Source organism: Varanus komodoensis, unplaced genomic scaffold, assembly GCF_004798865.1.
Source record: "Varanus komodoensis strain SLA01 unplaced genomic scaffold, ASM479886v1 scaffold40, whole genome shotgun sequence".
Taxonomy (NCBI): domain Eukaryota; kingdom Metazoa; phylum Chordata; class Lepidosauria; order Squamata; family Varanidae; genus Varanus; species Varanus komodoensis.
The window spans coordinates 549,997-566,537 of NW_025335942.1; the positions used below are offsets into that span (position 1 = coordinate 549,997).

A 16,541-nucleotide genomic window follows, 5' to 3' on the forward strand; every position below is an offset into this window, starting at 1 on the left:
AACATTTAGTATGTGGCTGAGGCAGGAGCTGCCCCAAGACATTTCAGGCCAGATGTTATGCAGCATAGACCATGATGAAAATGCGTTCAACTTCCTGCACGCGTTGCCTCTGAAGAATGGAAACCCTGACAGCAACAGTCATCTAAATATGGGGCGGGGGGGGGGCAAACTTTGAAATCAGATGGCCCTTAGCTTAGTTTTTAAAAAAGCATTGCATCACATGGTTTTCATATTGGAGTCCCTCTCACTCCAAGGAACTTGGAGGCCTGTACACACCTCTTTGCTTCCCCACCATGTTATCCCCACAACAACCCTGTGAGGTAGGTTCCACCGAGAGCGAGAACTGGGCCAAGACCACTCAGCAACCTTCATGTCTGGGTGGAGACTTCTTGAAGCCTAAATCATAAGCTTCACCACATGGGGTGAACCAGTTTCATGGAGGGGATATTGTCAGTGGCTGTTAACCAGGATGGCAAAGGGGCACCGTCAGACAGAGGCATCCTGATTATCAGAGACAGCAGAAAACGGCATGACCTGTTAAGACTTCGTCTACAGCTGCTGAAGCAGAACATGGGACTGGAAGGAGTTTTGTCTGAACTATTAAGAGAAGTCTTAAGCTGTTGTTCATAGAACTTTGATTTCAAGATAAGAGCTCCTATATCTACACCACCACTGGAAATGGCCCAATTTTATGTTGTATAGTGATTAGTAAAACAAATTAAAAAGAAGCAAGCATCCAGGACCCTCAGAGATGAATAGTGCAACTCTAGAAAACAGATGGCCTTCAACTCTAAAATGTTCTGCCACCATTACAGCCTATTCTAATTAGTATTAAACAATCTTAATGCATCGAAAGAGCCACCAGAATGGATGCGATGACCACCCCAGTCCAGTGGCCACTTCTGTCACAGTCAGGACGTATTCTGCAACTCTTCTGAAGTTTTTCAAATTCAGTAGAAACTAGAATTGTAAGCCGCCCTGAGCCTTTCGGACAGGATGGGATAAAAATGTTTTTAATCAATAAAGGAGAAGAGAAGAGAAGAACTTCCCAATGCTGGCAGGCAATGCCATATGAATCAGAGGTTGCTTGTAACGGTGGAATGAATACAGAAAGCCAACTCACCCCCCCCCCTTGCATGTACACACCCCTTCACAGTAGGGCAGGTGCTGATCCTTTTCCAAGTCTAAAAAGTTGCACACAAATAGGTACAGAAATATGACTGCTGTTGCAGATCTCCTTAGATACCAAGCTGCTCTAAATATTTTATTTCCCTCCAGAGGATGTGATTCAGACCTGGTTGAACAGAATGACTGTCCATTGCTGTGAAGTCACTGTGGTTTTGATTTCACTTGGACACTGGATAAAAAGCAGAGAATGAAAGTACTGCTTTTGCACAACTTTGGATCCAAGGACATGTGCCCCAGATGAAGTGTGGTAGGCAGTTTAGAACAAGACATGTCCATATGGCAAAAACTTGCAAATTAACCACAACCGTTCTAGATTAGATCTATTTTCAGCACTTAATGTGATCATCCTTTATCTTATATGATGTTCTGTTAGCAGAAACAACATAAAGGCAATTAGAAGGTAGGAGACCCATCTTTGATGATTAGACAAACGTGTAGTTAATTGATATCTACTTGCATATACCACTTCCTCCCAAAGGGCTCTCACTGTGGCAAAACACAAGAAGCACACTGAAAGCAGTTCAGTTTGAAGCAGAACAAAACCAAACAGCAACAGCTCAGAATTGTGCTTCCATTTCCAGTTGGGAGAAAAGCTAAGGCTCAGCATTTTCCAAAGCCTGGTGGAACAGCCTGTTTGCATGACTCCCCCCTCAGTGGAATGGGTTTGGTGAGCCCCTTTTCGAAGGAGATTCTGTCCAAGATACGAGCCACTGAAAAGCTTGACTTCTGGTTTCATACAGTTTCCCTCCACCCAAGCCTGTGGTAACACCTCCAGCAGCCTTCATTCTAACTGCTCTTAACTCAGGGTGTGAAAGGTGCTCCCCCCCTTAACGGGGTAGGCTTAAAATTTCTCTGTGAGGCACACATTTTCTGTATGCACAAGAATGTGTGGGATTGAAAAGGGAATCAACCAAGAACCTCTAGACTGCTTGGAGTGGTGCAATCTAGAAAAGCTGTTGGTTGCATAACTATTTCGCTCCTTTGCTCTGATATGCCTACAAACGTGCTGGTGCAGCTCCCAGAAAACCTACAGGAGCTGGAGTCCACCTGTGTGCAGTTCCAGGGCTGCAGGATCTCAGGTAAATTCACCTGTTTCTGGAAGCCCCCAGAGGCAGTTGGAGAGCATAGCTGAACAAACAGACAAGGAGCTATCAATACAACTCTGGGAAAAAGTGCAGAACCACCAATAAAGGATGAATTATTCTTTTTAATGCTGAACTATGAACAGACCCCAAAGCACTGTCAAATCCATTATTACAAAATTGAAAGAAGATGGCTGAGTGGTGACTTGGCCTAAGGAAGGCCACCTGCCCAAACCTTTTTGTGTTTCTGCCTGTTGCCATGAGAATAGCATCACTGTGAAGCTGAAGGCAGCAGTTTCCTGTTGTGGGTATGCTTTTCCTGAGCAGGGCTGAGAAACTGGTCAGGATTGAGGGCAAGACAGAGGGAACCAAATGCAGCACAATTTTAGAAGAAAACGTGTTTCACTCTGCAAGAGGCTTGAAATAGGGAAAGAGGGTTCACCTAGCAGGACAGTGACGCTAAGCACGAGGCGAAGTAACACTGGAGTGGCTTCAGGACGAGAATCTGGATGTCAAAGCCCAGCCCTCAGTTTATTGAGACTCTCTGGCAAGACTTGACAGTTGCTGTTCATCAGTGGTGCCCACCAAAGCTGACAGAGCAGGAGCAGTTTTGCCAGGACGAATGTGCAGGAGCCAGATGTGCAAAGCTGGCAGAGACCCAAGAAGACTCGCAGCTGGAATTCCTGCCAGAAGTGCTTCTACCAAGTCTTGATGAAGGAGGGGGGATAAATAGTGATGTAACCTTAAGTGCAACTTAACTTTGGTCCAATAATAAAATAATTTGCACCTTTATACTGCCGAGTATCTTGCGTACATCAAGGGGTAACAATGCCAGTCAAACTCATTTCTGATCCAGGTGGTAACACAACAACGTGGAAAGGTCAAAGGGAGGGTGAATATGTCTGCATGGCACTGTATGAACCAGCCTTCAGGGATGCAACAAAAATGATTTCACAGGGAAAAATATTTAATCAGTATAAGGTGTCTTAGGAATGCAAAATAAGCCATCTCAATGCAGCACAATAGGATGGCCAGTTCTACCTCAGAGAGGATGAAGCTGCATTTTGGTGAGTTGCAGGAGAACAGTCCTGTATTTGAAGCAGTTCTCTATTTTATAGGGTCCCTTGTCCAAGTCCAGTTTAAAACAAAAGCCCCCTAATAAGGCGGAACTGCAGGGAACCGACATTTCCCACCAACACTGAGCATCTGCTAGGCAGTCTAAGCAGGTCCAGAAGTCACCTAGCCTGTCTTCTGCACTATAATGAAATTAACATATGCAAATGTTATGCAAAGTTACGCCCTCTTTTTTGGTGACGCACATCCTCTTTTTGGCAATGTGTAAGTGGCCACCCTAGCCGTCAGTCTTGCTTCCATTGTCTTTGCTCATTTGTATGATCTTTATGTTCAGGAGAATAGCCACTAACACGACAAAATATAATAATCCCCAGTTAAAGATAGAATCCCTGGTTAAAGTTAAAACATGCAAATGTACTCATGCATGAATACCTGCAGATCTGTCCTTGAGGAACAAAGGAAAACTACAGATTTCAATATATTTCCCGTTTAGAATAACTCGGTGCTTGAATAGCTATTGACATATGCACACCCATTTCAGCTGCAGAAACTCACTACCTTTTCCTGCCAAATTAACAGTTTCACGTCTTTCAAACTCTTAACTCCTTGACCTCTCATTTTCCTGCTCCTTCAGTCCGTCCATGCCTCATTCTGGTGCTTTGGCATGGAGGTTGGACAAAAGGTCTTCCAAGCTAAAATTCTTTCTCCTGGATTAAGGTGCTGCTTGTAGCAAAAGTCTTCTCTGCAGAAAAGGCTAATCTTTATAGACCAATGCAGCGAGCTGGCCAGCTTCCTGTGACATTTCCGAGAAACATCTCAACAATGTTTCATAGCCTTTTGCACACGCTTCTCCAGAGGCAAACCACAAAATTTGCGCAGCCTAGTGCAGGGGAGGAAGGTTGCTCCCTGAATCAAATCTGTCTTTGGACTAGACAGTTTCCTTGGGTGTGTGTTGGTTTTTCTGTTAATGTTATTCACAAAGGCCCTGCCTTGTGTCTTTCGTGCACATGACCACCAGCTACATCAATTCAAAAAGCCAGAATGCCGCTTTTAAAAATCCTTTACTGAACAGTGGAACAGTGTCACCGCGGCATGGATGTTGCAATTGTGCGTAAATGTGAAAAAGCCCCACAACATGGCATTGGCAAGAGATTCCTGGATTTCATCCTTAGCTGGATAAAAATGGTCTAGGCACTATGTTTATAAAAATAATACTTGCTTTCTGTTTGCTGAAATGTCAAAGAGCAAGTGAGATGGGCAAGGATTGCCATTGGGCATTTGGTCTCATATGCATCTCCTTTTTCCTAACAACAGTGAAACCAGCATAGGTATGATGTAGCTTTCATATAGCAATCCAAAGATTCTACTTTTGCGGTCTTTACTGGGTCACTTCCTTACAGTACTTTGCTTTTTGTTTCTTGCTTGTTCACATGATACACTCATATCTGGGCACTCCCCATTGCTGCTAAACTCTGGCATTAACCTGCCCCACTCTTTCCGTGAGTTCCTTTGCTAACATGATTTGTTATAAATGGCAGCCATGTTGACTGGCCATTTCTTTGCACTGAGCAAATTGTTACTATCCAAAGATGTCCCAGGATCAGATCTTTGGAAGAGAAGCCACTCAGGAATCCTGGGAGTGCGAGTGTGTATGCACATGCTTGTGCGTGTGTGTACATGTGCATTAAAAAGTGTCATCTATCCAGGAATCTGCCCTCAGTGGGGAAGAAGTTGTGGGAGTAGCTGGTTTGTTGCTTGTCAAAGGAGTGTTTTGTTTACTTTCACCTGTGCTTGCCTTGTATATTTATGAATGGACCCAAATATTACATAAATACAAATAGGTCTCTTTCCAAAGGAAACCAGACCAAGTGACTGCTGGCCTGCCAACTTTTCCTAACACTGGGAAGCCAACAATTCGTAACAGCTTGCTTTCTTCAATAAAAAAACAAATAATTGCATGAAGCTGAGCACTCTTTCAATATATTCCCAACTTCACAATATATTCAGAATAAAATATGTGACTTCGTTATCAGAAGCCTCGGAAACCCTGCTTTGCAGCCATTAGAATTAGGCAGAAAATTGAAATGGGAGGGGAAAGACTGGCAAAATGGAGATACATAATTATTCTGGAGAAACCGAAATTCTACAACAAATTAAATGAAACTTTGCATCAAATGAACTGAATTCTGCAACCCATACAAATTATGCACAGAAATGGACATTTGTATGAACCTTTTTAAAAATCTGCACAACATATTCTGCTTCTACATGCTACAAGGAGAAAGTAGTTTGGTGAGACACTGAAGTTTTCCCTCTAGCAATTTCAAGGCCTTGAAGCCTGCAACCCAGCTCCCCCCACCCCCGGTGAGATTAAGTCCAAGGTTCTGTAAATGCTAAAAATGCCGCAGCCAATTTCAACTTGCTGAATTGACTGAAAATACAGAACTCTGACCTTTTGTAGATACCTTCCTCCCTCTATCCTAAGTGGGACCACCCATCAAATGGGTGCTCAAAGGCTTGAGTTTATTTATTATTCTCAATTTCTTGTTCACTGTGAGTTAAAAGTGCATTGCACAAAATGAAACTCTGCATGGAAAAAAGGTTGGTGCATTTAGATGGAGGATATTTTTCTAAGCCCACAAACTTTGGCACCCACAATGAGCTCTCACCCAAATAAGGAACTGGAAATAGGAACCAACGTCAGCCTCTTGTATTGCATTCCACCACAATATTCCTCTTCTAAAAGTAATTTGTTTGCATAATGATGGCTTCCACATTTTCGCAGGGGAAGATGCCCTTTGCTACCTCGATTTGCAAACACACCAGGTAATAATATGGATGGGATGCTTCTCTTCTCTGATCCAATTTAGAGTCAAGTTCTTCAGGCAATGGGAAGTTAAACTAGAGCACTGACTGCTCACTTTCTGTTATAATTCAGCTGAATATTAACTCAAACTGTACTGCCAGGTCCTTGTGACATTGGTAGTTCATCAGTCTTTTGGGAAATTTACAGAAAATTGTTAATTCCACCAGGGAGGAAGCCTTCTCAATGGTACAGCAAAAGTGAAAGCTTCTTGGACAGCACATACTCCAAATCAGTTTAGACCAAAACCATTTGTTCATAACCAAAGGTCATTCCAAAATTAAAAGATATTGTAAAATGTTCCATCATCCAAGCACCACAACATGAACATCAGATCAATAATCTGCAAAGCAACATCAGTGCATAAAATAGTATATTGGACTACAAACCTGTAGCTGTTTATTTGGTGGCATAGTTCCATTCAATAACATTATTCTAGCCCAAAGCCACCTTAAAATCGGAACAGTCTACAGTGTTAGCAACTCAAAGACGTCTGAGCCTTCGTTTAGACAGGCCCTTTATTCTCAGCCTCCAAATCTTTTCCTCAGGCCCTGATCTCTCGTGGGGCTTCTGTAACCCATACTTGTTCACTTTGCCTTGTGCCTTTAGCTATCTGCCTCTCTTCACCTTACATTCCCTTCCTTCTGGGCCCCTTTCCCAATAGGTATTAAGGCCTTTGCTTGTCTTATAGAACTCTTCCTTCCATTGGAATTGCTGGAGATCTTCATCCCTGCAAGCTTGCAATGTATTCCCTGTATAGAGAATTGGGATTAAAACTCTTCAGTGCTGGTAATGTGGCTTCATCAGAATACAGATCATTTTCCTTGCAACTCCACACATGCTCCTACTTTATGCATTGCAACTTCTCTGATCAGAGTATAAAAAGCAAATTTTGACAAATGCATGCTTATTTAAAAGCTTCCCAAGAACATCAACTCCAGCTGATCCCTTAGGAGACACCTTCATGCAGACAACATGGAACATAATGCTTATACATTTTTGAGGTCTCTGTATGCTGCTCTCCTATTTAAATTGTTGGGAGATGGAGGGCAAGGAACGAATACAAAATGCTCTGTCATAGAAGTAAGAGTGCCTGCTCTTACTCAGTTTTTAGAAACCAGTGAAACCAACAAGGAGCTTAGGTGAAACATACACCATTTCTTTTGGAATAGCAATTTTGTTCAACTAAGCCATCTCACCACTTGGTTTATTTACTCGAGGCACTGACTTTCTGCTTTCTGAAGCAATTCTTTAGTATCCTTCCCTCACGCCTATGCTAGTTTCATCCAGTAAACCATTTATGGGGACTCTGGGGACTGATGAAGCAATGCAAAGCAGCCCTCAACAATGGTCCTCAAACTAGTTCAGGGAATTAAAGCATTTGGAAAACCAAGATCTTCAGCTGGTGACTAAATGACAGCTAAGAACATCCCCAGATAAGAACACCTCCCAAAAGGGTCAGTGCAATGGTAAGGGCACAGTATTCAGGGCTGCCTGGAACCCTCTGAACTGGGAGCATTCTGGGCATCCATGGAAAGCAGAGCTCACCTCTGCACCCTCTCCTGCAAAGCAGCGAGATGGCTTAACTGTGGCGCTTTGGAAGGTGGGAGAAAGAGGCTGAGGCACCGCCAGCAAATGTGGTACCTTGGCAGCACTGGCCTTGCCCACCTGCGAAACTCCTTCTCTGAGGCCGCTTTACAACCACAGAGATGCAGCCAACACGGTTCTTTTTGCTCCGCTGTGCAGAGAGGGCCCACCAAGATAGATCCTGAGTGGCAAGGCTGGATCTGATCTGTGCTGGGAATCCAAGCGATTCTATGGCCGTCGGATGCTGCAAAAACATCTAAATGGGCAGTAGGCAGATAGTGTGCAAGCACAAGAGAAATGCTTCATCTCTGCAACACAGCTGCGCTTCCTCTAGTCTGGACAGTATTTTGCAACAACTACCGCTCTGGGCGCAGGGGAAACAGACTGTAACAGGGTAGATCTAATGTCTGCCTTTGTTTGGCTGCAGCAGGAAAGGTTTTCCTGTCCTACCTCCTTTTTCGTTTGTTGAAACACTGAACATGCTTTCTAATAGTAATTCTTAAAGTAAAAGAAAACTCCACAAATTATCTTGGAGCTACTGGAAAGCTCCAAGCTTCTTTCAATAAAAAAATCAGGCTCATCTGTTAAATACGTTTAATTTTTTTTAAAAATAACTGATGGCAAAATAAAATATTTACATCACATCACACTGTGTAAACAGACAACATCACTGTACAAAGAAATATACATGCAAAATAAAAGCAAAATGTTGACCAAAATAAGAAATGAAATTATAATTCACAAGCACAAAAAAAAAAGTTATGGCTGGTATGAATTCACATCCATCCAGTTTTGATTTTAATTATTGTTTTTAAAAGTTTCTGTACAACTTTACAAAAAACAAAAGAGAAATAAATAGATTACAACAGAAGCTGCAAATATTAAAATTAAAACCAGAGCCAGATTATGGTTTAAGACAGATTGTTATGGGATGCAGGCTTCGTTCGTTTCAACAGGCATCACGTATAAAGAGAACCAGGGAGAACTTGAAAATCCAGATCAGCTCAGATACACAGAAAACCATCAATGTCTCAATATCTCACATATTGCCTACTTTCAAAACACTTTTTATTTTTCAAAGAGACATTATTTTCAGGTTCTGGTCTTCTCCTTGATTGTAACGAATAGACAGTATTTTCTTCAAAGAGCACAACATTCATTCAATTATTGTACAGAAACCAATAGACAAATGTGAATATTCTAAAAAGTAGGGATCGCTTTCTGGCATAGCCAGCGGGATGACGACAAATAATGCTTTGGCATTTTGAACAACAAACGAACGAACGAGCGAGCAAACAAACAAAATAAACTTCAAAAACGTCACCCTATTTTCATCCAGTTTGCATTTCAGGAGATGAAAATAATTTTACAATATTTTTAAGCCAGTCTGACTTTTGAACTAAATCCTAAACTAATCCTAAATTTCAAATAAAGTTCAATGACACAGGGATAAATCTGAACCCTCCCCAATTGCACCCATGGAAATTTCAACCGAAAACAAAGTCATAAAGCTCACCATACTATGAATGTGCTTTTTTCTATATATTTATTACAGTTACAACAGAGGTCCTCATAAATAGTTGCATAAAATGTTAAAGCCACAACATTGCACATGATATGAAATAAAAAAAATCCCAAAGTGAGTGCATTTACAGTATTTTCTTCCTGCTGTATGCTGCTTGATGACAGAGGCTGGCCTCTTGGACACCAAGCCAGGAGTTCTTTTCTGATAGGTCAAGCCAAGGCTGACCTGAACTGAAGACCCGCACAGTGGCATACCACCATTTAGGGGGCAGTAATGGAGAGGAAACAGGGAGAGCGGGGAGGAGAGGTCGGGGGAAAAGAAAGAGACACAGACTGAAGGCAGGTGAGTCTATTTACAAGTAAGGCCTACATTTCATCAGAGCAAAATGGTTCATTCTATTTGTATGCAAAAATCTTGAGGTTGGATGCACTTAGAAGCAGAGTCTGATCTCAGTGCACTGCTATGCAGGATACACAGGCGAGGCAACTGGGAAGCTCTATGTCCGAGTCCAAAAAAAGAAAACGAAAACAAGATGGTCCAAAACGGAGGCCAACTAGGGAGGCATCCATTCTGTTCGGTCATCTTTAAGTGTCAGTGTCTGCATCTTGTCTCTTAATACCAGTGCTTTGAACATAGGCATATGTCCTTTGTCGAAAATCTTGAAAATGCGAGTTAAGATCATTTGCAAAATTTTAATTCTTGTTGATGCTTTTAAAAAAGGATTTTTTTTTTTGCAGAAACCTGAATAAAATACTGTATTAAGTGTAAAGTTCTTCATTGCCTTTTGCAGAGTACAGTGTTGTAGTCCTCCACCCCAACATAGTTTTGCACTGCTAGTCCCAAGTACAACCGTGCGTAGATCTACTTGGAATGCATTTCCACACGATGAACATGCTAGCAGCTGATTGGCTTTTTTTTTTCTTCACCCCAAATTCAAGTCAACAGCTGATTGGCAGGAGAGCTTCATCCTCAGTTTAAGTGACAGGTGAAAGAGAATGAGAGAGAACATCAAAGATAAGTTTAAACTTTTGGCAAGAGCCTGCTCTGTAGGAAGTTTTTAATGCTACAAATGGGTCGAACATCGTTCTGGTGTTTTCGCCGCTCAATGAATGAAGTCAGTCTGGCTGTGTCGACACTGTCAGCACTTTTGGCACTGTCTGGCTGCAGCCACTGCTCCTGGAGGGCCAGTGCAGCAGAAGGACGCTTGGCTGGGTCATCCTGCAAGAGGAAACTGACAAAATCTTTGGCCTTCTGGCTCACTCCTTTGAAGTAGTCATCTGGGAAGCTAAAGTCTAAGCGACAAATGTTCAGGCAGGTTTCCTCTACACTTTCATCCAGGAAAGGAGACACGCCACTAAGGAGGACGTATGTGAGCACTCCAATGCTCCACACATCTGAGGTCAGGGAGACGGGATTTCCAAGGATAATTTCGGGAGCTGCAAACTCTGGGTTCCCAAGTAACTGGTGGATGTAGTAGGTGGTGTTGAGCTGGACCGCATCTCCAAAGTCAGCCAGTCTGATGGTCGCTTTGGCCAAGCTCTTATCCACCAGAATGTTTTCAGGCTGGAAGACACAGAGGAGGGTAAGATGGCAAACCAGCACCAATGCTTTAAGCAGCTTTACCCTGCAGCTTCCCCATTTGTTACTAATTAATTAATTTACAGAGTTTGTTTAAAAGCTGTCCGTTAGCAACATGCTGTCTGAGCAGCCATTGCAATATAAAAACAAATAACAATAATAAAGTAATACAATTACAATATAATAATAAACAAAATAAAATCACAACCAGGAAATGAAATAAAAATAGAACATACATTAATACAATTAGAAAACCATGCACTGAAATGGACTATATGGGGCCAAAGGTGCGTCGGAAAACTAAAGTTTTTGGCAGGTGCCTGAAACTCAATGAGGGAGGAGCCTGTGGAATCTTTGGCAGTAGAGTGTTCCATGACTGGGGTGCCACCACAGCAAAGTCCCTCCATGCAGCCTCCCCCTTAACCTCTTTGTGAGGAGGAACCCATAGGAGGGGCCCAGTTGAAGATCTTGGACAACGGGCAGGTATATATGGAATAAGGCACTCCCTAAGATACTGTGGCCCTGAGCTGTTTGCATGTCCAAGTCAAAATCCCGAATTCCTCCCAGACAGGAACAGGCAGCAGTGGAATATGTTCGTAAGAACTGGTCCTCGTCAACAGCTGTGCTGCCCTGTTCTGGAGCATCTGAAGAGTCTGGGCTGTCTTCAAGGGAAGCCCCACGTATAGTGCACTGCAGCAGTCCAGTCTGGAGGTTACCAGTGCATGAATGACTGGCAAGACTACCCTCATCTGAGTAGAAGCACAGCTAGTAAATCAGCCAAAGCGGATTAAAGGTGGTCCTGGCAACAAAGCCCACCTGGGCAACCAGGGAGAGCTTGGGTTCCAGGAGCACCTCCAAACTACAGAGCTTGTCCTTCAGAGGGAGTACAGCCTCAGCTTTACAATCTCCCAGTTGGAATGGGCATTTATGCATCACCAGCACTTCAGTCTTATCAAGAGTGAGCTTGAGCTTGTCGGCCCTCATCCGACCTATTGCCTAGTCCAGACACTAGCTGGGGGTAGAGACCACCACACCTGGGTCAGATGAAAATGAGAGGCCGAGCGGAGTATCAGCATATTGACGGCATTTCAGCCCCAGCTTCCTGATGACCTCTCCCAGCAATTTCGTGTACATATTGAAAAGCATGGGGGATAAAATCAACCCCTGCAGCACTCCATGACACAAGTGCCGGGGCACAGAGCCATAATCCCCCAGCACCACCATCTGGAGACGGTCCGCCAGGTAGAGCAGAGCCAGGGCAACATGGTGCCTCCTACTCACAACCTAACAAGCTGCTCCAGAAGGATGGTACTGAAAGCTGCTGAGAGGTCAGAAGAATCAACAGGTCTACAATTATTCATGCCACCTGGGTCCAGAGTTTGGTTTTTTTTAGGAGCAGTGTAACCATGGCTATTTTTAATGTGGCCAGCACCCTCCAGGACCCAGGTGCAGAGTCCCTCCTTTGATCTTCCAATAAACCAGGGTGGGTAATGATCAAAAAGCAAGCGGTGGGCTGGGCTTGTGCTTCAAGCTTTGGAGGGCAGCCAACACCTGAAAAGCACGACCATTTTAAATTCTTCACTTTGCAAGATCAATGGGAAGGGTGAGGGCTTGTACAGCATTCCAAAATAGATGTCGCACACAGCACAGTGGGACAGGTGACTCAGCTATGAGACCCCAACCCGCGTTTCCTGGACTGCAGATAAAAATAAACGTGAATGAGGGGACGGACGGAGGGCTGCTCTTGACAGCGTTTCTGCCTGCTCAAAGCAGCTGCGGGGCGCATGGATGCCTGTGCATGGCTGTGTGTGGTGCCCATCAGGGAGAAGTCTGACCCTGCAGCTCCAACGTGCGACAGACAGGATCCAGATGCCTGATCCTGCAGCTGCAGTCGGCCACCTGGGCACACTGCAGGACCCCCCCGTGCAGCTCCTGGCTTTGGGGGGGTAGCAGTGGGAGACTGGCACAGGGAGAAGGATTAAGCCCCGGCATGCCCCAAATCTGCATCCCTCCCACTGGCTGCCTTTTGGATGAGGACAAGTTACTGTGAGTTTTGGTCAGAGAACTCCCATGTCAAACTTAATACTTACACTTGCGTTAACTGATGATGGGAGACAAATAACTTTTCATATGAATGTCTTTTAAAAAAACCCTTCATTTTTCCTTACTGCCTAATTTTGTGCAGCCTAAATCTCAAGATATGCATGCAGAAGACAAATTCTTTCCCTCCCTCTCTGTTGTTTATGAAAGGGTGTGTAGCATGCCAACAAGCACAATTTCCGGTTTGAGCTTTTATCTGGATATGTGTGTGGACACAACTGTACAATGTTTCCTTTAGAAAGACGCCTTATTCACAAGCCTCTCACAGCAGATTGGGCCTCTGTACTATAAAGAGATGAGCTGTACCTTCTTTACAAGGGGACGAAAGGACACCTGCTACTTAGAACTTCCGAGACGCCCTGACGTATGCCGTGTATCTGCGACTGTTACTGAGTGCGCTTAGGGGAGAAAAACCTGTTACCCACTTCACCTTTAGGTCCAAGTGCACTATTCTGCAATTGTGAAGATACTGTACAGCTTCCAGAATCTCCCCCAGGTACTGCTTGATCTTTCCTTCAGTGAGGTTTCCCCATTGCACAATATAGTCCAGAAGGCGCCCCTGGTTGGCCCTATGGAAACATTAATATAACATTAATTTGTTCATATTTAGGAGGGGGTGGAAATAACACAAGCTGGTCTTTCAACATTTCAGCACCTTTCTAGTTTAACTGCTGATAAAGCAGCTCTTTCCTGGGTTTTTGTGATTTTCTGATTTAGGGAGCTCCCTTCATGCCTGGCACATGGGAAGAGGGCATCAGGCAATTACCAAGGAATGGGGCCGTGCCCCTGCTCGTGAGCAAGCGTCTTCACTGCACTGATGAAGTGCGGGGGTCCGGAAGCACGCTCAGTGCTGAAGGCTGTGCCAGGAACAAGCACGGCCTACCGCCTAGTATTCACGTGATGTCCCCTTTAAATGAACCACACTCGAAGAGCACATTTTCTCTTGATAATCAGGCAAAACGTTTCATGTGACCTACTCTGTCCTACACATGCCAAGCCAGGTTACTTTCTGGATGATTAACCACTCGCCGAACCCTAACACTTTCACAGTTCTTGCTGCACCATTCAGATACTAACTTTAGCCTTTATCATGGTGCCACTGGAAGTAGGTTGCTCCATCGCACTGAAGGCAGTCCTGGACTTTTAAAATGTACTGTTACATTGAAAATGACACTGAACCTCTAGAAAATTAGAGTACAAAATACTGACCAACTTCAGATAGTAAAGAGAGAATGTGCATGCGCTTTGTGTGAATCCAAAGCACTCCCTTTGCTTCCTGCCCTTCTTTCCCCAATACCTAGGACTAACCATACATAATACATTCTAGTGACCTTGAGAGAGGCAGAGGCAGAGGGAGAGGCAGAGGGAGAGGGAGAGGCAGAGGGAAAGGCAGAGGCAGGGAGAGGGAGAAGCAGAGGGAGAGGGACAGGCAGAGGGAGAGGGAGAGGCAGAGGGAGTGGGAGAGGCAGAGGCAGAGGGAGAGGCAGAGGGAAAGGCAGGGAGAGGGAGAGGCAGAGGGAGAGGCAGAGGCAGAGGCAGAGGGAGGGAGGGGTGCCTAGTGCTTTTGCAGGTAAGGACCCTTTCTCAGCATTTCCAGAATGCTCTGTTTCACTGGATGCAGGATTCCATGCATACAAATTCGAGCACATAATGTCAGATGGAATCCCTCTAAGCAACACTGCATCCAGGAGGGTACCATTTTGTTCTCACTGGATCTGGTTCAAAACCTACAGATGGAAAAAAAACCTTGATGAGACTTGCCCTCCACTAGGGATGCTGAAGATAAAGACTACAATATAATGAATACTGAACATAAACGAAAGTGTCACAGGATTGGCTATGCCAGTATTTTCACTGGCAATCCTTTGCCTTCCATGGCCACACCAACAGTGCTACATTTAAATCTTGATATGGAGCTAAAATAGTATTCTCAAAACTGTCACCTGTTTTGGACAAACATGTACCACACATAGGTAGTTATACAGCTATGCCCAAATGAAAATTAAAACAAACAATTATTTGATATTAAAAAGGAGTTAAATATTTGCATTAAGTAAATTAGAAGCCACACACATCTCTAACACCAAGATGTAGCTGGTGGAAGTTTCAAAGGTATCAAGAAGGCCGACAAGCTGAGGGTGTTGGAGATTCTGCATAATTCCGAGCTCATGGGTGACCTGATCTCGTTTCATTAATTTCTTATTTATGAACTTAGCGGCTACTTCTCGCTTGGTCCCCTTTTGATCACATCTCTTAATGACAGAAAACCTGCCCCTAGGAAAAAAGGTAAAAAGACAGATAATTGAAAGACAGAGCCTAAAGTCCATTCCCATATCTCACCCCTGAAGACATGAACATTCAAAGCTAGTGTTGAACTAACAGAAAATCTTTGAAATGGAAACAAAGTATCCCAATTCTGCAGCATGTACAGTGGAACCTTGGCTCACGAATGCCTCAGTTCACAACCAAATTGGGTCAAATTTCAGAAATTTTTTTCCACAGGCTGCGAACTCTGCATCGGGTGACGACCAAGATCATGCCTGACTTCCCTGCACGGGCGCGATTGTGGTCATACTTGCGGGGGGGGGGGGGAGATGGCCGTGATTGTGCTGGGAGGGGGATGGCTGCAATCTTTCTTGTTCTTTGTCACTTTGTTTCAAATTTTTGTGATTAAAAAAATGGTTACAGAACGGATTAACCTTATATACATTGAATCTTATGGGGAAATTTGACTTGGCTCACAGCCAATTTGGGTCGAGACCAGAGTCCTGGAATGGATTAAGTTCGTGAGCCGAGGTACCACAACAAAGTGATACAAATTAATCTTAGACTTTCTCCAAAAAGACAGCCCAGATATCTCTTAAATAAATACATAAATAAACATTGCTTAATATGATTAAATTAAGTTAGCTTGGCCTTGCTTGCTTATTTCTGGGTTATCATCTAAAGATCAAGTGCTTATGTTGGAAAGTAGTTGCTTACATATACACACTTGCACACATATAAATCCACACACAGTTATCACAGGAGCACTTTCATTATTTTCAGAGACAAGCCATCTGTGGAAGGACTGTTCAACAATACTGCACACCAATCTCTCCAAGGTTTTCACCTTGCCTGGTTCACGTGTTACTAGAACCATGAGAGAGCCTTGTTCCAACCATCTAGTCTCATGCAGATCCAGTAGCTTCTGCAAAGAGGAGCTGAGATGGTGAGCTGAATTTCAGATCATCACCAGTAATCAGTCTTAGCCTGCACTGCATAGCATAATGCACGGCATTGTGTCTTGCAGTATTCTCCTTCCTTCGACTTTTCCACGTTTTGTTGTGTTTGCTTATTGATATCCTGCCTTTTTTCCTTCAAGGAACTCAAGGCAGCTCCCATAATGCCCCTCCTCTCCTCTTAACCTCGCAACTCTGTGAAGCAGGTGAGACGGAGAGTCAGTGACTGGCCCAAAGCCACTGAGTGAGCCGACCAGGAACAAAAAAGCATAAGCATTCACTCCCCACTTCCCAGGTCAAGACTTGGTAGAAGCACCTTGGGC

At 43.9% G+C, this 16,541-nt stretch overlaps 1 protein-coding gene across 4 annotated transcripts in view; it reads right to left on the reverse strand.

Annotated features, from left to right (window-relative positions):
* Positions 1 to 8,373: 8,373 nt before the first annotated feature.
* Positions 8,374 to 16,541, reverse strand: part of TRIO (trio Rho guanine nucleotide exchange factor) — a 261,688-nt gene continuing 253,520 nt past the window's right edge. For all 4 annotated transcript variants that reach the window (XM_044442897.1, XM_044442900.1, XM_044442898.1 and 1 more), the window contains exons 55-57: positions 15,071 to 15,271; positions 13,428 to 13,566; positions 8,374 to 10,882 (exon numbers count right to left, since the gene is read on the reverse strand). In XM_044442897.1, the coding sequence (XP_044298832.1) occupies positions 10,340 to 10,882; positions 13,428 to 13,566; positions 15,071 to 15,271 (883 nt within the window). In that variant the 3' untranslated portion in view covers positions 8,374 to 10,339. The remainder of the gene's footprint in view (positions 10,883 to 13,427; positions 13,567 to 15,070; positions 15,272 to 16,541) is intronic.